Raw genomic sequence first — 24,794 nt, forward strand, 5'->3', positions numbered from 1 at the left:
CCAAGTGCCTTAAAGTGTGGTAATTTAATACAGTTAACAGGGTCCCTGGGGAAAACCAGCATATTGTTTGCCGAAATCTCTATCAGGACAGCATTGAAACTGCTGTAACAAACAAAGAAACTGACAGGGAGGCTAAATGAGCTCTGGTACATTTTGAATAACCATAAAAATCTCCAAATCTATCATTACCACTATCTATTTTTTTAATCAGTCCTACTGATTAAATACAATGATCCTATCAGCTTTCACAGAAAGCAAGCACACAGTTTCCTCCTGGACAAGCTCAGCGATCAGAAAATAATCAAGTATCACAAAAGGTACTGCTCTGTTCCGAAAGGCTGGCTTTGCTTAACTTACTTTAGACTTCAGCAATTACACAGTGCTTCTGCATTCTGGTAAATGAAAATGTTCAAGGACAAAAAAGGGATTAAGGTTTCCTCTGATAATTTGGTGTCAAATTCTGTTAAACTAGCTAGAGGAGTAGCAGCTGACTGAGATTTTATCTGCACAGAAATAAAACCTGATCCTCTCACTTTGACTGCTCTCCCAAGGCACATTTTTCTCTGCCTTGCGATGAGCCTTTCCCCACGTTTCCCTTGTTTTGCACACCAGGTTCAGCCTGGACTCCAGCTGCGCACAATTAATCTCCAAATATAATACAGTCCAATCCAACCCCAGGGCAGGATTTTTCCTCCCTCTTTTATCTCACCTTTAAAGTGCTTTTCAGAATTCGCAGCTGGTGCAGTTTTTCATTGACTACTGGATCGCTACATCTCTTTATAAAAGATTTCTTATACTCCAGCTTAGTGGAAATCCGGTGTTCTCCTAAAGGAGACAGGCTGGCCTGCTCCAAGGCTCTGTACAAATCTTGCAAGGAGTCTGCTGGTTTTTCCTCTATAGTTTCAACTGTAATGAGAAAAAGAGGGGGAAAAAAAACAGAAGAGGAAAAAATAGAGAAAGAAACAATGTGTCATTAAAGTGATTATTTGAAGATCTATCGAAAACCTTTGCAAAACATTTAACAGGTTTAACTAGACCACAAGGAGAATATTTCACACATGCTAAGTTCCAGAAAAAAGTGCTGTGATTGTAACTGCTTCTTATTGCTGCCTTCAGGGGAAAGGGAGAAAAACTTTTAAGAATGTAAAGTCTTGACCCGCACAGGAAGAAGAAAAAAATAGAGAAATAGTGCAAGGTGTAGTAATATTAGAGTGACATACTGTCAGAAACCACATCTCTAGTATTGCAGTCAAATATGCTGGCGAGTTTGTTATTACAAGGAAAGGAAGCCCTGGAAGCATCCTGCTGAGGAAGTGATCAGGGATCAGATCTCGGCCCGAGAGCGCTGATAGGGCACTCAAGGTTATGCTTATGATAGTGGCCTTGGAATGACATGTTGCTTTCCTTTCTAGAAAAGTCCACCTCTTTTTGTCTCATGTTTGATACTCAGGTGTGTTGTTCAGCAGTCAGTAATGCTGTCACTTGTGGTGTCTTTATGCTCTGTTACCTGAAGGCTCAGCAGCAGCCTACAGACTGGGTGTAGGAGTGCATTCATGACAGCCTACCTAGCAGCACAGCAAACCAAACCACAGCTGTTTGCGTTACAGTTTTACTTATTCATTTATTTGTATATTTATTTATTATAGGTTTAAAAATATTTGTTCTAGCTAGTACTGGGAGTGTTTTGAAGGACAATATAGGACAGAAATATTTTGGTTCTCTAAAACCAAAATCAAACAAAGTCTGGGGGTGAAATGTTACTCTGATATGAGCATTTGAAAAGCTTCATTTAGAAAGCATTAAAACATTTCAATTTCTCATGCACCATTTCCCTCAGAAGAAAATGTTTGAGATGCTGTACAAACTTGGAAGTGCCAGTGAAGTGCCAGGATTAAATGAGTGATGACCAGGAGAAGCCAGGGCAGTGGTACAGGCAGCTCCGTCCCTGCTGTCCCTCACACACTGACACACCTGGACACACAACAGCTGGCCACCGCCTGTGCACAACCTCCCAGTTGTCTCCACAGCCCTCAGGACCCTTCCGTCAAGTCTTGGCTTTCATAGTGGTGTACGTTTTCCTGGCCTGAGGTGCCTGTGTCCCCAGGATGCTTTCATGAAAGCTCCTGTAGGAAAGCTACAGCTCTTTGGTTTCAAGCATTACTTTTCCCTGTGACTGATCCTGCACCAAGACAGAGCCGTCTCCACTGGCTGAAACTTCAGCACATGCTCAAGTACCCATAAGTAGTGAACCTCAGTCTTCTCGGGTGTTTATAGTTGGTTTTTTACTAAGCACCAACAGGGAGGACAGATAGTGTGCAGAAGCAACATTTTGAGCCCACCAGCAGCTAGCCAAGGCAACCACCCGTTCAAAAGCCCATACCATGTGGTACAGCCACTACTCACCTCAGGCTCAACCAACAACTCCAGAGATCCAAATCTGCACACCCCATCACAAAATGTGTTTGCATTTGTATAGATCTTGACACAATCAAAGAATTCTGCAGTCAGCAACTGATCTAGCTATATGACTCATCAGTTTATTCCTTTGCACCTTTAGAGGGTTGCTGTTTTTAAAGCACACATTTTCTTTTAGAGAGAGATGGAAGTGAGGAAGGGTTTGAGGCTTTTTATTGATGGAGCTGTTGTGGGTCTGTGCAGAGCTCCTTAAATCCTCCCATTATGTGCTACCCTGCTTGGAGAGCTGGGTTCATCACAGTAAGGGGTGGCTAGGACTTAAAGAAAAATGGAAATGAGATGCATTTCTCTTTCTTGTTGATTTCTTCCTTACTAAAACACCTTATGTGTTAATGGGGAAAACACTCAGTAGCTGAGTTCAAGATTGGTTAAAATTCCCTGTGGTCCTGGTTTTTATACTTTCTTAAAAAGTCTACGCAGCGAGATCAGATGTTTGGTATCTATCGGTTCATATTGCTGCACTCTGAAGTCCACCAGTCTGACAGCTGGAGAATGGGCAAAAAATGGGTTAAAGGGCAAAAACCCACCTTGATCTGACATGGGGGTATTTTACCTCTGTTTCTTTCTTTCTCTGATCCCTTGTTATGCAAGGTAAAAGAGATCTTTCCTTGGGTCTCTTTTCCCCATCAGCACTGCCACATTATACCCTCAGGGGATTAGTACTGGGCTGGTCTGCTGAAGAAGCAAGCCAGTGCTTTGACTCCATGTGTTCTGAATTTACTTTGCCAGGCTGATCTAGAGCCTGGACCAGCAACCAGCCACCACATCCAGGCTTGCCATCAACCCATGGCTTCCTAAAACACCAAAAGTCCCCACCACGGCAAAGGACAACATGAGGGTTCAACTCCGAGGTTCAGTCCTGAATGACAAGTGCCGTTAATGAACCTGGAAGGCAGTGTGGCCCCTGTGGGTTCAAATGGTGGGCTGGGGGCTTGTGCTGCCCTCCCTCCCTGTGCTGCCGGCCGGGGGGTCTGCATGGCTGGGTGCTCCTCAGGGCTCACCTCGGTCAGGCAGCCGCTGCTCAGCACGGGCAGGGGAACTGCAGACAGGGGATTCCGACCCTCGCCTCAAATGAGAACAGCTCTCAGGCTGCATGGGAAGAGGCGAAGGACTGCAGGGGCACGATGCAGGCAGGGTTAGGCAGCAGAGCACCGATGCCAGTTCTGTGAAACACATCGGCACATCACCTCCACCCTGTGGGGGCTGCCTCCCCCAGGCTCTGTCGCTGCCTCCCCCAGGCTCTGTCACTGCCTCCCCCAGGCTCTGTCACTGTTTCCCCCAGGCTCTGTCACTGCCTCGGTGGTGTAGCTGTGAGCGCCATGTAGAAAAGGGGACGGGATTTGCTCTAAGAGAAGAGCAGGGAAGAAAAGCAGCAGGTCCCTTCCCTTAAATATCTTCCTTCTGCTGAGGCTGGGGAAGCTCAAACAGGGCTCTGCCGCCTTGTTCCACCCACGGCGGGGGAGAGGGCAGCGGCTGTCACGCTAGCATATCCCAAGCCGTTAATACTTTCCAGAGAAACAGTGAAGGTGGTGGTACTGCTGCTCTCAATGGCTCTCAGTAGGCGGGAATGAGCTTACACATGAATCTCCCCTCCCTCACCCTTCTGCTAGAGGCTTTGATTGATTTCCTGTAGGTGTTGGTGAAACCCTTGGCACTGTAACGCATCTGAGGCACTTGATTAGATATACAGCTGAGCTTAAAGCATATTTTCTTTTTTTAAATTGGTGGATTTGTATGCGAGTCATGCTATTACAGCAGGGCTGTCTCCTTACGGAAGCAGAAGGCCTCAGGTAAATGCCTTGTTTAAGTAGAAAAGGTGGCCTCATGGGATTTGGAGATGACCTCAGCAGAGCAGCCAGTGCAGCAGGTAGTTTTTCACCCTCACTTGGCTGCTGAGTCATGGGCTGCATCTCCCCGTTTCTCTGAATACACTGCCAGGTAGCTGTTTCTACATCCTGCTGAAAAGGAGGGTTTCTTCCCTGAAGCAATAACTGTGGCCCCTGCCCCACCAAACCTGAACAACTCCAGAACTCTGGAGCCGAAATAAAGCTGCATAATCTCTGCAGCACACAGGATCTGAATTCAGAACTGTATCTTCCTAATACAAGGATACACACTACATTGTGTAACAACGAAGCTTCTGCTGTGTCTTCAAGTATGCAAAGCCATTCACATTAAATGCAGGAGAGAAAATAATATATCAGTCCAGTAAATGGTGTTACTCTCTAGTTATTCTGCTTTCCACAAGGAAGAGTTTCTGAAGTTTGTACTTTTTTGTACTTTGCTCTCTCTTCTTAAAATGCAGTACATATTTGTGTCTACTTTTACGTTTTCTCAGGAGAGAGATACGGAGATTGTGGCTGGGTGGGTGAAACACTAAGTGTTCAAGAATATTTTGGGTTGTTGGCATTCAGAAAAACCTGGTGGGATTTCTTACGCCATGCTGTCATCTGTTGTTGGAAAGTGCACGCCCCAAGCTCCACCATGTACTAAATGTAATCACCTCCTGGCTCCACTGGGCTATTAATCTTCCCATTATTTCCCTCTTACAAACCAAGATCCTAAGAACAATAAACACTTGCGTGAAAAGGGACCAGAGAGAAACAGTTAACCTTGGTATTTACACCGATCAAGAGATGATCAGTCCATGTAAACTGATGATTCAGGAAGATGGTACCGAACTAGGGCCATGCAGAAGGTCACCACTGCAATCCAGCTGGCTAACACATCACTCTCTGGACACAGAGGATTTCTACACACATATTTCTCATAAATCTGCTCTAGATATAAGGAATAATCTCTAATAATTTTCAGTGGATGTTCCTGTGCTTCTGTGACTCATTTTCCCTGTAAAAGCTCAAGCCACCAAAAACTTGCATGGTTTTCTTCTTTCAGTGAGATACGGGAGGAATCAGTGGTTGCACCTGGGGCTGTAAGTGCACATAACTGCCCACGCAAGGATAGTACAACACAGTTAATTGTAACTTTTGTCACCAAGTGTGCTGACAAGGTCAGATTTTTCAAGGGTTGAAACTCTCCTTTGAGGCTCCTTTATGCTTTGTCAGTACCTCCTAAACATCACCCAGGCTCATCCTGCTGTCTCTACACTTCTCATCCCGACTGATGGATACTGCTGCCACCCTGACGGCATTCTCTGTTTTCCCACTATCCTCTTTGCTATTTGCTACCTTCACAACTTAGTGATGTGCTTTCCTTCACCATGCAATTCCTCTCATGCACACCCACTCCTCTGCTTGCAATTAGCCATGCATTTGAACAAAATTACCATCCTCTGCAAATACTGAAAAAGCCAAGCTGCTGCAAAGTCTGTGACAGAGAGCGAACCAGGCAGGCAGACTAAAATCCCCTGGCTCCACTGAAATTTAAACTCTCACTTTCATTCCTTTTGGTGAGCTCACTCTCTCTGGCAAAGGAACCAACTCAGTTCAGGATCTTAATGCGGCAATTTGGTTAGAATACATCACTAATTACATTATTAAACAGCTGCCATATGTTATTTCCCACCTAAAAATCCCAAAGATTTGCTTCCAGTTTGAGAGTTGCACCTTTCCACTTCACCTTTTGCACAGGGGAGGCATCTACCTGAAGCCCCCCAGTGACTTTCTGTGAGTGTCAGGATATGCTCCACCAAAACGGAGAGCACCCTGGCCTCTGGGAAATAGTCTCAAGCCAGATAAAAGAGGCCCTGATGCCCAAATCTCTGGGTTGGTTTTTTTCTTTTCTCTTTGCCTTCTTGAACCTTGATGCCACGAGCAAACCAATAAGTGATATAATCCCAGAACCAACAGAGCGTTTTGTAATCTTCCTATGGTGCAGCATGTTGGCTGTGCCACGTCTAACTAACCGGTCTGTCAAAGCCTGCCTGGTCCTGCAGCGGTTTCGCAGAGAGGCAGCACAGCACGGATGTTTGCTGATCCCATGGGGAGGGAAGGCCTCCCACAGCAAGCTCTCGAGCCCCAGCTCAGGCTTTCTGCCAGCCCAAGTGTATAACAGGCAGGCAGGGGCAGGGGACGTAACGTGGCCACAAGGTCCAACAGCCTGGCTGGGCTTGTAAGCCCTGGGGAACATTTAGGAGAAGGACAGAAGGGATCTCCCTGTATTTAAGGTGGAAAAGCAGAAGGATTGAAGAACAGTGGACATGGCATTTAGCTATCTTGGAGGATAGGGGAGGGGAGAGAAGAAATCCTCCAAAAAAGTAGTTGCTCGTTTCTCGGTTCAAGGCTTAAATCCATCTTTGCTGCTCTTCAGGTTAATTATTAGAGTCCAAACTGCACAAGAGGGAGACATACCCAAATGGCTATGATGCAAAGAACCAGGAATTACAGTAATTGTTTACACTACTTGGATGGATGGCAGGCATAATAAACTAGGTATTTCTTCTCTCCCCAGACTATGAGCTAAAAGGCACAAAATGGTCAAATCAATGAAAGGTTTACAAGGAGATGGTGCCTGCACAGCTGTGTGCTGCATATGAGGTCACCCGTGCACAGGTATGGGGGAGCCATAGTGACATGGAGTCATCTCCTGGCAGGAAAATGCTACAAGTCACATCCCTGATTACCGAGAAAAGGAAGACGCAACACAGTGTTTAAGCCTGTCATGGTACAGCAGGCAGGAGGTGCAATACGATGCAGTTCAGATCTACATGGAAGCCAGCTGCTAATCACCTGCTCTGGGTAATACGGAGCAGATTTCCATGTTAAAGCACAAATAGAAACCTGTGTCATCTCCTGCACCATGTTAAAATCAAGGCCTGACTGGGCATGTGAATATGCCTGTATGCATATATACATATCTATATGTGTGTGTATATATATATCATTATGCCTATACATACACACATGTATATATTAATGTTTTCCATGAGTGAAGAAAAGTTTAAGCAAGCTGAAGAAAAGCTGCTGTGGGCTTCTTGTGTAGTGCCTGTTCTTTGCAACCCTCCTCTGTTATTCCCTCCCTTTGCCTGCCCTTTTCTGATCTGTGTAACCCTCTATCCTTTCTGGCCCCGTGTATCTGAAAGTGCAGGATTTTTCCCAAAGTCCTGAGCCAAGGAAGGGAGAAGCAGCATTTAAAAACAAGCTTTGATCCATGTGTTTGGTGAAACAATAAGTGGCTGGAGGATCAGGGAACATGCATTTTATACTGTTCTTTCCTCTAAAGGGGAAGTATTTTTGGGTTACCAGGACAGTTGTACATGGTTTCTATTCTCTCCTATTATGTAAACCTGCAGGCAAAAAAGATATTCCTTAGAGAGGGTGTTCACTGAAAGCACCAACACGACAGAGCTCTGCAAGACACTGGAGTTTTCTTCCCACTGGTGTGAGGCTGCCACTCCTCTGACATGCGTGAGTATAATAAATTGGTTTCCTGAAATAAAGTGAACTGTGCAGGAAAATGGAAAACTCCTATCTCCCATAGGACAGATTTCAGAAGGTATTTTAGGCATTTTCCACTACAACCAAGTTCAATCAGAAGCAGTTAGGTATCATAACCACTTTTAACAGTTCTAACCCTAACCTTTGTAAGGCCTGAGAGATGCCAAACCTTTGCTGTGGCACCAAAGGTCCAATTCTTTTTGTGAACTATTTACGGCACTAGCGGTTTTCTTTTGGATCAGTAGATCCCCGTGAATCTCCTTCTCCAAGGTCACCTTTCTGGTGATACTTGAATGACAACCTTGTCACAGCCTTGTGAGCCGCTGCCGCGCTGCAGACTGCAGTTTGCGAGCTGGCAGGCTGAAGCATGGTCAACCTCAGGCTTCATGCGACACTTGAGCTGGTCTTACTAGAAGTCTCCCACCCATGTCAATCCCACACAACTGGAATTACTTATTAAAAACAGCTGACACTAAACTCGGCATCAGGAAAAAAAATCGATCCTCAAGGTTTTTTCCTGCATACCTGCATTGTCGTGCTGACAGTAACATTCAGGCACTTTCAGCATCCGCTTAGCAATGAAGTACAGGTGCCAGCAAATGGGTTAATATGTTACTGAGATGGCAAAACACAGACAGAGGGAATAATTTGCTCACTCTGTTCGTGCTGCCTCTTGACAGCTCTAACACACCTCAAATGAGCATCAGGAGAAGCTCCTCACTTGCTCCCAGCCCTGCTGCTTCATGAGGTTCTATTGGTGGGCTGCGATTTCAGAGAGGGCGTAAGAATGAAGATGCAATAACTCCGAAGCTTCCCAAAGTAACAGGGAGCTCTGATCAGTGGCAGATTTTCTTTGGCAGCAGTGTTATAATCGCATCCTTTGGTATTTGGACACAGTTCTCTACTCATTACGTTGCCTATGAAGGCATCAGTTTAACCTTCGTCTGCTGAACTCATTTTAGTGACTCTTTGGGAGAATTTTAACACAATGAAATAGTATTTCCTGACATTTTTCTGCACCACACATTGATGTAAGTGCTGTTTAATTTTATCACAAGCTACCAAAGTTGAAGTGAAATAAACACAGCAATTACATTTTGATGGTACACTTCCCCTCAGTCCCTGCAGTTGAGAAACAATGAAAAACTCCTCTTATTTATGAGGTAAGCCAGCAGCCGAAGCAAACTGGGTAAACTGCTATACGTCTGGGGATGCTACAACTTTTAAACAGGACAAGGAGGTCCCCTAATGGATACATCCTGCAAGCAATATATGGAAGCAATTACTCCTTCAGGAAAGTATTTTTTCGCAAACCTAAGCTGTTACAGCACATGAAGTTGTGAAAGGTTGAGTTACAAACGATATGGACCTAGCGACATTACTCACCGGTCAGAATCAAGCCACAGTCACGCTTGCACAACAGCAATGCCTGTCAAGGTTTATGGGCTGGACACAGGAAAGCAAGCCTCAACAGAAGGGGTATGTATTCCTGGTGCGCAACACCCACTGAGAAAATGAACTGTACTGCAGGCTACATCCCAAGTTTACTTGTTTATATGAAAATGTAAACCGAGAGTGAAATTTAAATGCACTTGCATCACTTAGGAATTGCAATCCTATATTCAACATGAAAGAAACATGGCAAATTAGTGTGGGCGGGGGCCAGATTAATTTAATAGCCATCTCAGTTACCTCGGTAATGCACTGCAGTCTGTTAGGGAAGCACCTCCCGAGGCATTTATGAAAGGGGCTTGAAATACTTCTGAAAACGTTATCCCAGAAGATGTCATATTTATTCAGATATTCAGATTTATTATTGGATTTATAACTGCACATGTTCTGATAGCTGCACTGATTAGATTCCAGACTAATTAATCGGCACCCTGATTTACATGTTATATATATAGGGCACGACGCTGCCAAATATTAAGCACCCCCTGTTAGCTGCTGAACGCCCATCACACCACCACAGTCTGGAGGCACCGCACAGAGTTCAAAGTACCTTTGATAACAAAAGCTATTACTGTTGACGACAGAGATGCAATACCATGCAACTTTTCTAGACATTACTCATGACTCATGTCACCAGATGTCATAACGAACTTGTGAATATGTATGCACCTTAACAGAAAGTGCTTTCTCAAAACTGGCATGAGAACCGTCACAGAAGAAAGGTCCGTTCCCCATCCATTGGGCAGAATGTGCTTGCACACAAAAAAACCAAGAGAAAGGAAATGAACACCAGCCCTGACAGACAGTGGTTACGCAAAGGCAAAACTGAAAATTTGCTGGCTTTTTTCCTTTATTAAGCCCAAAATAACACCTTTAAAAAATCCTGACTTCATTAATAAATCAAGTGCCTTCATTAAAGAAACATTTACTGCCATTTTCTACACTTTATTTTAAGGCATACAGAAAAATATTTAACAAATGTGTATGCAATTAGATGCCGGGGACTGCTAATTACAGCCCTTCTGAATGCCTCTGCAAAACAAAGATACTCAATACAATATGTTAGAAAGGGTGGGGAAAAGAAAGAGAGGAAGCTGAAGACGATCTAATTCATATTAGCGCAGATATATGCTGGCCTTTGGCTATGAGCAGCAAATAAGCCATCAGTGTAATGCCAAATAGCAGCCAAAGGACATTTTACAGTCACATCTTTGCTTCTGCTTCTCTAATTCATTTCCAGAACATTTCACCTCTAACTAATTATGGAATTTAATGACAGAATGTAAAGGACTGGCTGGGGTTGCAGGCCATTCCAACAAGGCTTTAATGACATATCCTTCAGGTTGCAGAATCTTTATGTACTTAGCAGTGATTTATCAGCCCTGGCAGAGGCAGGTACTTCAAAGGCAACCTTATATAAAAAATAAATTCTGCCTTTGCCAAGCATTGGAAAGAGCACTAAATTAAATTTAAAAATCAATTTCTACAGACAAGAGAGTCATAAAAACTCAGTGGGTTTGTCTATTTGGCCAAACAGGCAAAAATTTATGACAGTACAGTTTTGTAATCAGTAATAGCAATACAGTGTATGTTTTTGATTGGAAAAAATTAAAGATGCCAAAACAACATTGCTAAATATTTAGGCTGAGTTGTGACAGTCCCATTGAGCAAAAACACAAAACATGCATTTTGGTGAATTTCCAACTAGTTTATGTCATACTATACTTTTTATTTTTCAAAAAAGAATATTAAAACTATTATAAGCTCTGTCACCTGCTGTAAGGCAGAATGATGTGATTTTAGTCACTGCACATTTCCTGTTTGTGAGGCAAAAAAGCATAATTTACTTCTTTATAAAAGGGAATATATATAACTATATATATATAATTTTATTGGTATTAACATAATGCAATACCATACATTGAGCAAACAGAAAGAAAACATTTCAAAATACATTTTTTAAAAGTTTCTCCCCATAAGATAGTATGAAATATCAAGTAATTAGCATTAACATTATTACAATACACCCTTAGCCAAATATATTAAGGAAAATCCACATTCTAACCACAGAGATAGAGGCAAACATCAACCCATAGGGGACCCAGAACATAATGATAAATACAATATCTGAATCTACTTTGACATCCAGACAATTACTGGCCCCAAAACAGCCCTCTGGAGTCTGGGTGGTATACAGAGAATACTTTGTGCCTGCTTGGCCAGGCGGCATCACTCACATGTTTAAGTTCTAGAAGATAAAGAGGAACCGAAGAGTTTATCTGCAGAGTCTAATAAATCTCAGCGCGAGGTATCTTCTCCGTCATCATCCAAACGAGTGCCAGTGTACCCTCTGGTAATTCATTACAAACCATTAGATAAATGGAAGTCTCCAAAAGGTCTGTACATACCTCCACTTGACAGAATACACTTAGTTTAGCATGACACAGTAAGGTGACTTCCTTCACTAACGTGAAGCATGCTTAAATGACACGACTGTCTGGTTGGCCTGAACGGGTTCACTGGAGTTCAGTACAAGCAACAGGATTTTACAGTTACCATGGCTGAATCCCTCTTTAATTCCTCGAGGTCTGCAGAACAAAACTGAGTGACATCAAAGCCCTTCCCCTGCCAAGACCCTCTTCCCCTTCCGTTCTCCCGTGCGGGGGGCAGTATTTTCTGCAAATGTGCTCCGTGTAGACTGGATCTGACTTTGTGCCTAGTCCCATTGTGGAAAGGGTGCATTCTTCGAAAGACTGGCCATGCCCTTTGACACCTTCCTGGAGGCCTCATATCCAGGCATGTGGTTGTCTATGCTTTAACAGGTCTGTTCTCTGTTATAAACATCAAAGTTATTCAAGAAGAACTGACTTTCTGAACGGAGGCCATTAGGTTGCTTGCAAGAGGCTGAAGTTGAGTCTCCGTCGTGCCAATTCTCTAATGATAAGTTTATCAACCTTTGAGTCCAATCGGTTCAGTGCCAAGAGAAGTGGATCCCATTTGACATGGAGAGGTGCTATCAACTCTCGCAGTGTATTAGCCTAATATGATAAAGCAGTGATACAATATGTTGAAAGAACTGTGATGTGCCATTATTTCCATATCATATTAGTATATTAGAAATACTATCATGCAAACAAGAGCAAATAGCAAATTTGGCAGACAGTAGCAGCACTACAGAGCTTTTCTAATCTGCATGCAGCTATGCTCATGAGGACAGAGACATGGCACTGTTCTACTGTTACACTTTGCTCCATTAAAATATCCATCCCTGATGCCAAAGAGGTATTTAGGGCAGAAAGTTATATATTCTCTCTTTGTGGATGTGCTTTTTTTTTTTTTTTAAAAAAAAAAAAGAACAGAACAAAGAGTAATTGAAAAAAACCCCACCACAAATAAAACAAGAGAACAATACACATCCTAACCAACTTGGGTTGGTTTCCTCCATGTTGAAGAGGCATTAGCTTATTTGGAAGCACTGGAAAAGGGTCACATGAATGATGAGAAAGGAAGCAAAGAATGTGCCCCAAATCCACCAAACGTACTACAAACACAGAAAAATATCCTGTCAGCAACTTATGCATAAACTAGAACAAGAGGTGGCACAACACAATCTGGATCCTTTCATTAGCCTAGCTGACAATCCAGCGTTGTGCAACGTTGGGTGAAGGATAAGATACAGAGCTAGGAAATCATGTGATTTTGAAACCACACTGACATTACATACATCCAAAAGCTAGGGCTTGAGAACTTGAGAATCTTTGTGGACCTGTGTTAGCAAAGAAAAGAGAAAGAGAGAGGTGGAATAAACAGCATACAGCTAAGTTGGTTACTTAAGAGTTTCTGTGTGGATATGCAGTCTCTGCACACAGGGCAGTTTCAAAAGCCCAGCTGCTCTCAGTGCATACCCTATTCTGTTGTCTACTACACTTATTTAGAACACAAAATGGAACAATGGATCTCAAAATCCATTGTTGTTTTAGATCCCAGGTATGAAAAGCTGGGGGATGTTTTGTTGTTAAAAAAACCCACAAAACAACTTTGGGAAAGAGTTCAACTGTGCAGAATATAAAGATGTACAAATTCAATCCAATTTAACTGGTAAGACTTATTTAACTCTTGTTAAAGAGATTTATTTTTTTTTTTCTCCAAAAGACAGGATGAAAAAAGGAAGGAAAATATCAAGCATTGCCATTTTTACTCTTGTGCATATCACAAAAGGTCTGGAGAGCAGAAGAGAAATGTCTCAGTGACAGAAGGCACAAGGTGGAAAGAATCCCAGATGGAAACATCGGTGCCATTTACTCCACCCACAGTAGCAATTGGAAAATGAGTTTCCAGAGAGGCAGAGGGTGAGCAATGCTATACAGAACTCAGACTGAGTTCAGCCTCTCCTGCACTGCTGAGGTTTCCTGGGGACTCTGTGCGTCAACAGGGACAGAAGGAAGAAGAAGGGAGAGGAGAACAGTTTATATAACTAAATCCTAAGAATAGCAGTTGAGAGAAACTTTTACGTAACTTATTGCTTAAAATAAGGAACATTTGATTCTACAGCCAAAATGAAAAAAAAACCCACCCAAAACAACAACCCCCAAACCCCAAATCCAAACCCCTGACAAACAAAAGGCCAAACCAGCACATTTCAGGACTCATGGGGCTGAGGGAAGGGAGACTTAAAGACACAGCATTTAAAACAAGAGTCTTGGATTTGTTTAGAAAAAGGCACTAAGTGAAAGAGCATACTGCTGCCTCGTATGTATCACTGCTGCAGCTTCAGGAAATCCTGTCATCTCATGGCTGTTGCTCATATAACTTTATCTCTAAAAGTTCCAGAAGTTTGGTTTTAAAGGCCAGGCTTTGGTGAAAGAAACTTCCCTTTTCATGAAACAAGGTGGCTATGAAATAAAGGAGAGTTACTGAAGTTAAGACAAGGGTGTTGCCTACCAGATGTCTATACCCAGCTCTTCCGCATGCCTTGCTGAGGCTGGCTGGGACACATCCCCTGTGCCTATGGAAGAACTGTGCTGAACTTCAACAGATGGTGGGACAGGACTTTTTTTTTGTACCTAAAATCCAACTAAATTTTGCATTAGAAGGTGACTATTTAAAAAACCCAAACTGCTAATAAGACACACTTTTAAAAAGCCTATTCAGTGATATTGCTAAGGCTGTTATTGGGCTGCCATCAAACACTGGTAATTCTTCGCTGTCCCAGTTTGGATTAGTCACAATGTGCATGAACAGCCTTTCATTAAGACCTCTTGAGACAAGTGGCAGCATACACTGTCCTATTTATCTGAAGGTGAATATAATTAACAGGCACTTGGGGGGCTTTTCTAAATAGATTTTCTCATTATTTTACTGTATCACTCTTACTGATAGTAACTAACTGTACAATATTTCCTATTAGTGTAGATGCAGATTAAGAGTTTAGAAATTCCGCTTTTTGCTAGTAAAATTATTTTGCCTTATAATTATAAAAACCACATTTTTCTTTCTCTATCACTAGCATTAGCAAAATGATTTATGTAAAAAATCTCCAGCATATGGATCCCTTTCTAGATAAGGGTTTTTTAAATTCATTTTAAAGGAGAACAAACACAAATAACAAAGAACAAGTAACATGCTTTTGGATGGATACTTATCAACACTGTAACTTACGAAACGAGACTTGCAAACATTTTGAAAAATAAACCAACTGCCACTCACATATAAAAATGAATACGACCCTATGAAAATAATGAAGTGATCTTACTGCATTTATCAACAAAATTATGTTTCTATTATGAGAAAAGCTTTATGGCAAGTGACTTATCCAGGGCGGTTACAGAAACAAAACTGCCTGCTATAAATCTCCACCTGTTTCTTTAGCTAATGTGGTCACACAAAATGTGAGGAATCTTCCATCCGAGCAAACCTGCAGCAGTGGGAGGTATCTGACCCAAGTGGTAAAGACAGAATGCACCCGGGCTGGGACCAAGCCACCAAGCAAGAGCAAAGGGATCCTTTGCAGGCCTTTCTGGGCATGCCACCAAGTCTCAAAACCCAATAAAAATGTAAGCAAAGGGGAGAAGAAAGTTCTCCCTGAGAGAAATGTTTGGGTCACAATCAGTAAGGTCTCAAAATAGCTCTCACAGAAGTCCTATGTAAGGAAAGGGGCATAGAAGTGGAATCATTCCTCTTTGAGACCTATTTATCAATAATGAAGGCACACCAGCAGTCACTAATGAGTAATTTAAGTTAGGGTTTTCACTTTGATGTGTTTTTTAATAAAATGCATAACATTTTACCACTGTCACTTGAGAGTACACTTTCTTATGAATGTTCACATTATATATTTTGCCCAAACAAGACTACCAGATGCCTGATTATTAAATGGTATGTTTGTGGTAAACTTGCTTTTCAGAGAAGAATTAGGTTGAATAATAACAGGTTAACAAACTTACTTTTGAAATAAATACCTAAGTTTTAGAAAAGGTATTTTCAGATTTCCCATCTCTAGGCACAATCAGTAAAACTGTAACTGCCTTTTGAATCTCTATCCTTTCCTTCATATGTGTCCTATTTTGTGTGCATATTTCTACATCTGTTTCTATATGAGAGATACAGAAGGAATTTGACTAGAAGCTCTCACCTATTATCTAGTTCAATAACGAGGCATGTCTGGTTATGTATATTCCCCTAAAGGTAAATACTAAGTGTAAGTAATCAGGTTCTGAACGAGAATCAGTGCAAACAATGGGAAAAAGAAATCCCTCCCCATGTACCACAAACTGCTACCTGGCTGCTTCTGTTGTAAGCGCAGTGGCAGATACATATTCCCCCTCAGTAGGGAAATGGCTCAACACTATTTGACAGAGTCCTTGGGAGGGATGCTGGCAGATCTACAAGCTGTCCATTGCTCAATGTTGGGATGCTCCTACCATCTTTGTGACAGCTCAAGTCTCAGACAGATGCCATGCAGAGATGAAAAGGAGCTGCTATAGAGCCTGGCAATTAGAGTGCCTGAGGAAAGAGGGTTTCGATGACACATGCAGTACAGCCCCCCTGACACTATATTCCAAAGCAGCATCTCTGCAAATTACCTTGTAAGAAGCCAGTTAGATGCAAAAGCAGTAGTAGGAGTCACTCAGTACTCCTCTTGAGACTTAGTTACTGCAGTAAAGGGCACTAAATCAAACAATGATAATACAGGAATATGCTATCTACTTGCTATCTAGCAAATTCCAGTTTTTCCAGCATCGCAGTGTATGTTTTAGTGTCCCTCATGTCCTCACTGAGCTAAACAAAGGAACACCAAGAGCACAAACATTATATGAGAAAGTACCACAATGAGGAAGGGGGATGGGGAGGACAGATGGTGGTGTCAGACCACACAGAACCTCTAGTATCTGCTCTTCTACAACTGCTGCACTCAGCCCCCTGAGAACAAGGCACAGGGAAATTACAGGGCTCTGATCGGCAGGTGTTTTTCCTCCCACTTACCACAGTATTTCTAAATGTGCAAATGTATCCTGGCTCTCCCAATACACACTTCATATACTACAGTTATTGCTAAATAACCTCTATCTACTCAGAACTAAAAAAACCTAAATCCCCTCCCCGCCCCAAACGAAGTAAGCAAAAATCCCACTAGAGTTACAATAAAAAGCACCTGAAAACTTAGAATTCATAGCTAATGTTTTACACACGCCAGCACCACACCACTAATGTACTTACTAATACACGGAATAACAGTATTCTCTGTATCATCCTGTCTTAAGCTGTGCACATGTACGCTGAATTTTATCTAGCTCCTCTCATGTGCAGGGAAGACCTATAAGCCTGATAAACTCATCATGCTTTTCCCCAGACTCTTGCTTAGCCTTGCAGTTGCAGGGCCTGACACCACTCTGTCCCTGGGTGCAAATGCAGACATCACACTGGTGGTGCATGCTGCAACAAACTTCATTCATAGCACTCTTACTGCTCTGTGAAAGCCACCTCTGATACAAACAGCCATGGACTTGGAAATTTGTGGAGACAGACCTCTCAAGCACTTCTAACCCTTCTTTCTGCACTACCTTCTGCTAAAATAATACCCCACGCAGGGATGTCAAGGAAAAGGTTTACATAAAGAATATGCATTTGCTTTAACAACACAGTTTCTCTAAATGGCAAGAAGGTTTTTGACAATGCCAGTAGAGCTCCTATATTATTTGTGTTTGTTTATGGAGGTTTTATTAAATGATAAAACTTCCAGCTTGCAACAAATAAGGATGACACCAGTATTGGTAGTTAAACATCTAATGAAGGAGTACCACCCACCCATAAGGACCTCATTTTTGTGCTCCTCTCTGGTAAGTGGATTTTTTTAAAATGTAGCACATAAAATTGTCAAATTACTAATTCTTACTATATTCTATTCATCCTAATTCTGCCCATATTATGTCCCTCCATATTAGATGTATCTCATGGTTATTCTTGTGTTGCACAGGTCTCTCTAATATGCCATTAGCAAATTCTTTAGCATACTAATTATCAGGGTCTTACTGGAATGATGGTTCACAACTCCAAGACAGAGCAGTTTGAGTTGTGGCTCTGTCAGAAAGCCAGAGTTATTTTTCCAGAGCAGTTTGTTGTGTAACCCAGCCCTCTAATTTGGGACATAAACAGTGAGACACAGCTGAATAACCATGGTGAGGGAAAAAAAAAGAAGCTGGCTGAATTTCTTAATTTCTTATAGTTTTATATATATTCAGAGGGTACAAGATGTAATCAGGACTTTAGTGTCCCACTGGGCAATTTATGAATTCTGAGAATGTTATTAAAATTTCTGCATATTGGCACTCTAATTGCTGGATGACACTAAAACTAAGTTGAATGTCTATGGAACAAGCCTCATCCAGGAGATGCCCACATTACCTTCAAAAGACAAGCATGAGGCATGAATTTAACTAAGGTTCCTTCCAATTAATTTCTTTACTATCACTGTAAGCTAAAATTAGCCAGGCTATGATTGTAATGGCCTATAAAGCTCAATTTAATCTACCAAACATCCTGCATGGTTTATACTAAGGATCACTTGAAATCACTTTGTTTCCTACCATGAAGCAGGAACTGTAGTTCCAGTTTGTTGCTCCATGAAAGAAAGACTTACTATGCAGCACAAAAATGGGAGTTGTGTTTCCTGACTAATGCTTTGGATTTCAACCCTGAAAAAAGAAGTAATGTACTAATTTCTCGTATTTGTATCACTGATTTTAACAGGGAATATTTAAGGAGAATTGGTCCTATTACCATAACAGACTATTCTCTATATCATTTTTATCAGCTGCATATTTTTGGGAATTTTTATACATTAACACCCTCGGGCCTTTAAAAGCAAACAGAAATGTATGGAATTAATTATAACATGTCAAATTTAAATTTACACGAAGTTTTAAGTGTAACCAGTAGAAGCCACTTCAGGTAAAGAACATTTTAATAGCCCATCATCAAGTAATGTAATTGCTTTTTCTGATGGTGCCTTCCATATTGATAACAAAACCCCTGATACATACTTATTCACACTGACAAAATCATTCGCATGATGAAGTAACGTCCAGCCAGACTGTCACCTCCCTGCTGCCCGTCTACCTCTGAGGGCAGGGAACTGAGATGCTGCCCTGCCACAGCTGCTGACAATTGCAGCAACTTGCCATCCTGTCCTAGATCTCTTCTTTGAGTGGTCAATAAGAGACAGATCACATAAACATTTTAAATTACTGGTGTCAGACCATGCAGTTAAGGTAAAATGAACAGACTGAGCAAAAGGTGTCATCTTCTTCGTGCCCTGTTCTGCTGAGGCTCTTCAGCAGCTTGTGCTAAAATGTCCAGCATGAATGGTGTGAAAACACCCAGTCAGGGAAAGTTGGGAGGGCAGGTTATTGTTATTGTTATTACTATTGCTCATATTGAGATATTTTAATTGAATTTGGAGCTCACTGGAGAAGCACACACACAAAACATGGCTTACGTTCTTACTCATCTGGTGAGGCCATTAAGCGAGATGTTGACAGCACCCCCAGGCTGGCTGTGCGGCATGTGACAAAGGTATCCCCTGCTCTCTTCTCATGTACTAGCACATCTTTGATCTGTCAGTCCAGCTTGCCATGACTGCTCCCAGGCAAGCTATAGTGTCCTGCTCCAACTGTATTTTTTAGTCAGGTCTCTTCCAGGCACGAGGAGGACCACCATTTAGCAACACAAATGCTATCAGATCTGAAACCCCTCTGTCAGATCAACAAACTGAAATACACTGCACAAGGTTTTTAGAAACCTTGCTTCTAAATAATTCGGTTTCCATAAAAATAAGGCAGAAATTGCCTCTCCTGTTTTAAAACAATGTTGCTGCTGCTGCTTTCTCAGGTGTCTACACTGTCCTGAAAGCCCACCAGACCAATACAGCCATGAGCTCCTTGTTTTGCTGCAGTGAATTCATTACCCACTTGGGAATATAAAATGAAGATTTAATGATAAAACATTTCACACCTGGTGGATACTGAAAGCATATATTTTCATCTGGTGAATTTAACTTTTATTTTTCATGAGAATAATTATCTCTACATAAAAAGCTTGCATTGAAAGGTTTTATGTTATGTACCCTTCTAGCAAGCCAAACATTGCTGTTTTTTGTGTATAATTGTTTGTATATTTTTAACATGCAAGAGCTGTTTTCAGAGGTGCTCTAAGCTTTTGTTAAAAAATATATCCTAAGCCTATCATATGCCAAACAATGCCCTCACCTGTATATAAGACAAAATTGGAGCTGCACAGGGATTTTACTGGGCTACAGGCTCCTCTTACAGGAGTCAAATGCTGAAAACGTCAGGAGTTCCCCATTGCATTTCAACCTTAAAGATAACAACAAACAACAAATTTTGAATTATTTCAAATCCCTGGACATGCTAGAGTGAATATGATCTCTTTAATTTGATAGTATCTCTTCAAGCCTGCTAAGAAAGTACTTCTATACACAATTTAGGAGGGGAAAAAAACAGCAAACATCGAGGGAGTCTTTTGTTGTATCACCTTATGTGTTCAAGAGCCTGGTTATATATTCATTCAGAAAACCACAGTCATTCATGGACAGGCATTTGTCAGATTGGTCAGGAAAGCCCAGACAAAGCTTAAGGATGACATGCCAGGGTTTCATGGCCACGCAATGCCCAGCCATGGAGGAGCCCTTAGCTCTGCTGCCCAGCCTTCCTCTGAAATCCAGGCACCCATCAAAGGCCTTCTTGGTGAAAGAGGACATGGTGCACCCAGCATTTTTTAAGGGAAGATGCTGATTAAGATCTTGGTGCACTGGGGATAACCAGGAAGAGGTACTCCCTACACTACTAACTGTTCCTTCCCTACACTACTAACCGTTCCTTCCCTACACTACTAACCGTTCCTACTTTTCCACTAATGCCTTCCACCAATTCAGCAGTTTTTTTCCCTTGATGATCTCTGTACAAACGTACAAAGACATCGGTATGAAAAGTCATTGCTTCTCACTAGCCTCCTCCTCCCTAATTTGTCCCCAAGCACCTTTGAAACACAAAAATGCTTCTGTCACATGCTGTGTTTCACAAGGTGCAGCTTCCTTACTTCTGTATGCCGGTATTGTTTCACAGAAGAAATATTCCTGCATCAAACAGATTACAGCACCAATACCCAATCTGGGCACTGGCTCTCTTCTCCTGCACACCTGACCCTTTCCCAGAGCGGGAGGGCAGAGCACTGCTCCTGCCTCAGCACCCCATCCTGAGCGGCCAAGGGTGATTCTGCCGAGACTGTGGGAGATCCACTGTCCTCCTGGGGTGGTGGAGCAGCACACAGGGCCCACCAGCACGGCCACACCGGCACCCAGCTGATTTTCCTTTTCCTACAGCAGCTCAAGCTCCTCCACTGGCACAAACCATCAGAGCTGTGGTGGAGATGGGCATTTCTCAAAACCTTTTGAGATGTCAAAAGTGTTCTTCTTTTTCAGGAGAATGAAAATAGGCTCTCTGCAGCCTTCAACTGGAAATGAAAGAGCCACCTCAAAACGTGCATGACTGCTAGCTCTTGCTACTTCATCTAGGGTTGTAGATAACAAGTATGGAGAAATATCTTTAGCTTCCTCAAAGTCAACCACATCCAAGTAAAGAGAAGACTGATGAAAGTGAGAGAAGCCCTTCCTGAAAGGACTGCCCCAGCTCAGGGAGTGGTCAGGTAGCAGGGGTACTGCTGGCATGAGATGGCAGCTGAGCAGGCAGAGCCCAACTCTTCAGTGAGGAAGATGAGCAGGAGGAAGGCTGGTGCCAGGTGGGAGGGAACACCCATGGCAGCTCCTGACACCTGACCCTGACATCGTTGTAGCAATCTGCTGGGAACGCATTTCAGACTTAATTAGTATTAAACCCCCGCCTTGGTCTGGGTAATGGTATTAAGTGCTCAGGAGGGCTCAGCCTGCTCCCCCGGCCACCTCCAGGTGAGCAAGCAGTGCTGGTGCCTGGAGCTGCCAGGCACTTGGCCCTTGGTCCTGCCAACCATAGCAGAAAGGGCATCCAGAGGCTAGAAGAGGAAATCCCTCATTGTCACCACAACCGGTGGCTGCTGTGTGCAAGCGAACCTTGCTCTGTAAAGGGCCTGGGGGGAACAGACTGCAACACCCTCTGATGCTGGGGGGAAGGGTTACCTAGAAAAACAGCCACTCTTGGAAACTGCCAGGTAAGAGTGCCCTTCACTCAGAAGATGGTAAGCCAAAGAAGGCTTGTCCTGAGGGGTTTCTGCTCTCCATACCAGTCCTGTGGATGGTCACCCCTCCCCGGGGCAAGCTCTAGCATGATCCGGAGCTGCTCTGCAGTGGATATATTCCCAGCCATTTACTACTTACTCCCCCCTTCAGATTGCTAAAGTGCTTTTCATCAAAATATCACCACTAAACAAACAAAATAGCAGCATCTCTACAATGTGAAAAACACTGAGTATCATGCAGCTGAGCTTGTTCTCATCCCACGATAGCAACCTCCCACCTACTGAGTGATTCCTCAAGCTGCTCAGTTACTTATGTCTTCTGCTGATTTCTTTAGTAGCTACATTGTCTTTTTTAGTTTCCTTCTCCTCTGCAGTCTTGCATCACCAACATCAAAACTACACCTTAATTTTTTTTCTATCAGGCAGAACCATCTTGAAACAAACAGTTCCCTTTAGTTCTCTTCTGAGATTGCAAAGCCACAATTGTGGAGTATTTGTTAGAAATATCAAATCAACTTCCACAAAAACAGAGAACTTGGGAGGTTTGGCATCTACTTCCAAATAAACACAGCACGTAGTGGAGATAAAGGAGAGAAAAAAAAAAAGTAAAAAAGTAAATCCCTGAAGTGTCACATACGAAGGCTGTATACTGCTCTGGCCTTCTCACCTCAAAAAGGAGTATTGAGAAAGGTGGAGATCTAGGCAGCCAGGATTACTGGTGGTGTGAAAGGTTTTTCCTGTGGGTTGTGACTGTATGGTCTAGGACCATTCAAGACTTCAAGGAGGATGCAGAGGTCTATATAATTATGAGCACATACATGCACTGAGTAAAGAGAAAAAAGGTTGATAGTTGCCTCTTTCAGTAACAGGAGCATCTGAAAATCTGTGTGACGGGTTTAAAACTAGCCAAAAGAGACGCTTTTCTCTCCAGCTTGGAGTTAAAATGTGCAACTCCTTGTTGCCATACAATACAGCTAAAAGTACACCTGAGTTCAAACTTGAAAAAACTGTTTTGTGGAAAAATGACCCATCAAGGGCTACCAGCAAGACACCTTTAACTCTGCCCTGGAAATATGTTTTTAGGCACTGTTCAAGGCAAGCTAAGTGGGTTAGCTGGAATGTGGACCTCAATGCTCTTCAGTGCAATCACTTGTGCTCACAGGTTGGTTTTGGCTGCTTTTTTTTTTTTTTTTTTTTTTTTTTTAATGCAAGTAGTTTAGTCTGAGATCTATCTAGAACTACACAAAAAATGTTTTGGACAATTTTTACTAAGCTCACATCTGCTGTGCAGAATGGAAACATTAGACTGCAAGATGAAACAGTAAAACCAACAAGCTTACTGAATTTTTAATTTTGCAAGGATTTGGTTTTTCTTCAGAAGAAAGAAACATCCCTCTTAAAGAAGCTGTGTATCTGATGGCAATAAGCTCACTAATTTTCCTATATAACACCAGGACTTGCCATCAGTACAACTGGGTATTCTGAAGAGGCTTTACATCATTAGATTATCACTGATGCTTTCATAATTTGCACTGACTTGAATTTATGTTCATCTTCCTCAATGTTTTTTATTCCAGAAATATAGGTAGAGAGGTTCTGGAGAAATTATCCTGGTGCAATGACATGGAATTAGGCTATAAATTTATCTTTGATTTACATTGTATCTTTCAGAACTAGGGTAAAAGAAGCACAGAAAACAAGATTGCTTCTGGAAAAGAGACCCAAGAAAGAACAATTCTGAAATACACAGAGATCATATTACCTTTTCTAGTGTCCTTCCTTTTATCTGGTATGTTAAATATTTTACTGCGGTTACACAGTAACCACAAAGTTTGGGGTATATTGTATGATACATCTATTTGACAACTCTGTGGAAAACTAAGAACTTTCTCAATTTAAGTTTTCTGTGAGAAAGTATATGAGAAGGTAGGACTGGGCAACAATTTATCCGTTCTGGTTACATTATGGTGTGATAGGCATCGTATCAGCACAACTGCTGCTGATGAAAAAAATGTTGGTGACCATGATTTACACACTTCTCTGTGAACTATGAAATACAGCAAGTACATGGTCAGCTTAAGCTGAAGGTTTTTAAAACAACCCCTTAGCAGGTGTGTGCAGAAACGCTGGGGGGATATCAGAACTGGAAATTCAGTTACATGCCCAAGTGCAGACAACAACATCCCCTGCTCACCCTGTAACTACTACAACCATTGTATTTGCCTTGGAAGGAGAAAACAGTTGTTAGGAAAACTCACGAGGAACCCAGAACAAGATCTGGCTGTACACTTTTGCTCATGAATAACAATGCTAGCTATGGCAACTGCTGAAGATGAGCAACACTAGACTGAAGAAATGCAAAATGTACAAGGACAAAATAAAGAAACAGGCTCATGACTTCATCTTTTAAAAGATCTACTCCATTTCAATATGGTACAGCTGAGTAAGTCATCTGAAGAAAAAGTCTAACCAGAGGCCTCAGCTAATATTTTTGGAAGACATGAGCTAAGGGGACACTCTGAAGGTCTTATTTGTCAAAAATAACTGTCAACTCAGCTAATTATGGACTTTTTATTACAGGGTTTTTAACATAATCATGAGGTTATGCCAGCTTCTCCTCCTTGGAGGACAACTTGCGCTGAGGAAATGTTTCTGTGCACTGGCACGGTATGCCAGAGCATGGTCCCAGCGTAATGTACGTCCACTTGGCTCACCTGCACAGCATGC

General features: G+C 42.2%; 1 protein-coding gene across 9 annotated transcripts in view; it reads right to left on the reverse strand.

The window, feature by feature from the left end:
• Window positions 1–24,794, reverse strand: part of CNKSR2 (connector enhancer of kinase suppressor of Ras 2) — a gene marked incomplete at its 3' end in the record, with an annotated part of 219,235 nt that overhangs the window by 2,650 nt on the left and 191,791 nt on the right. For 8 of the 9 annotated variants that reach the window (XM_080377571.1, XM_080377569.1, XM_080377565.1 and 5 more), the window contains one exon: window positions 710–906. In XM_080377571.1, the coding sequence (XP_080233697.1) occupies window positions 710–906 (197 nt within the window). Of the gene's footprint in view, window positions 1–709; window positions 907–3,732; window positions 12,362–24,794 lie in introns of those variants that run through there. The other variant, XM_080377572.1, reaches the window with a different exon arrangement.

The sequence above is a fragment of the Falco punctatus genome (genome assembly GCF_963210335.1).
Source record: "Falco punctatus genome assembly, chromosome: 2".
In the NCBI taxonomy this organism is placed as follows: domain Eukaryota; kingdom Metazoa; phylum Chordata; class Aves; order Falconiformes; family Falconidae; genus Falco; species Falco punctatus.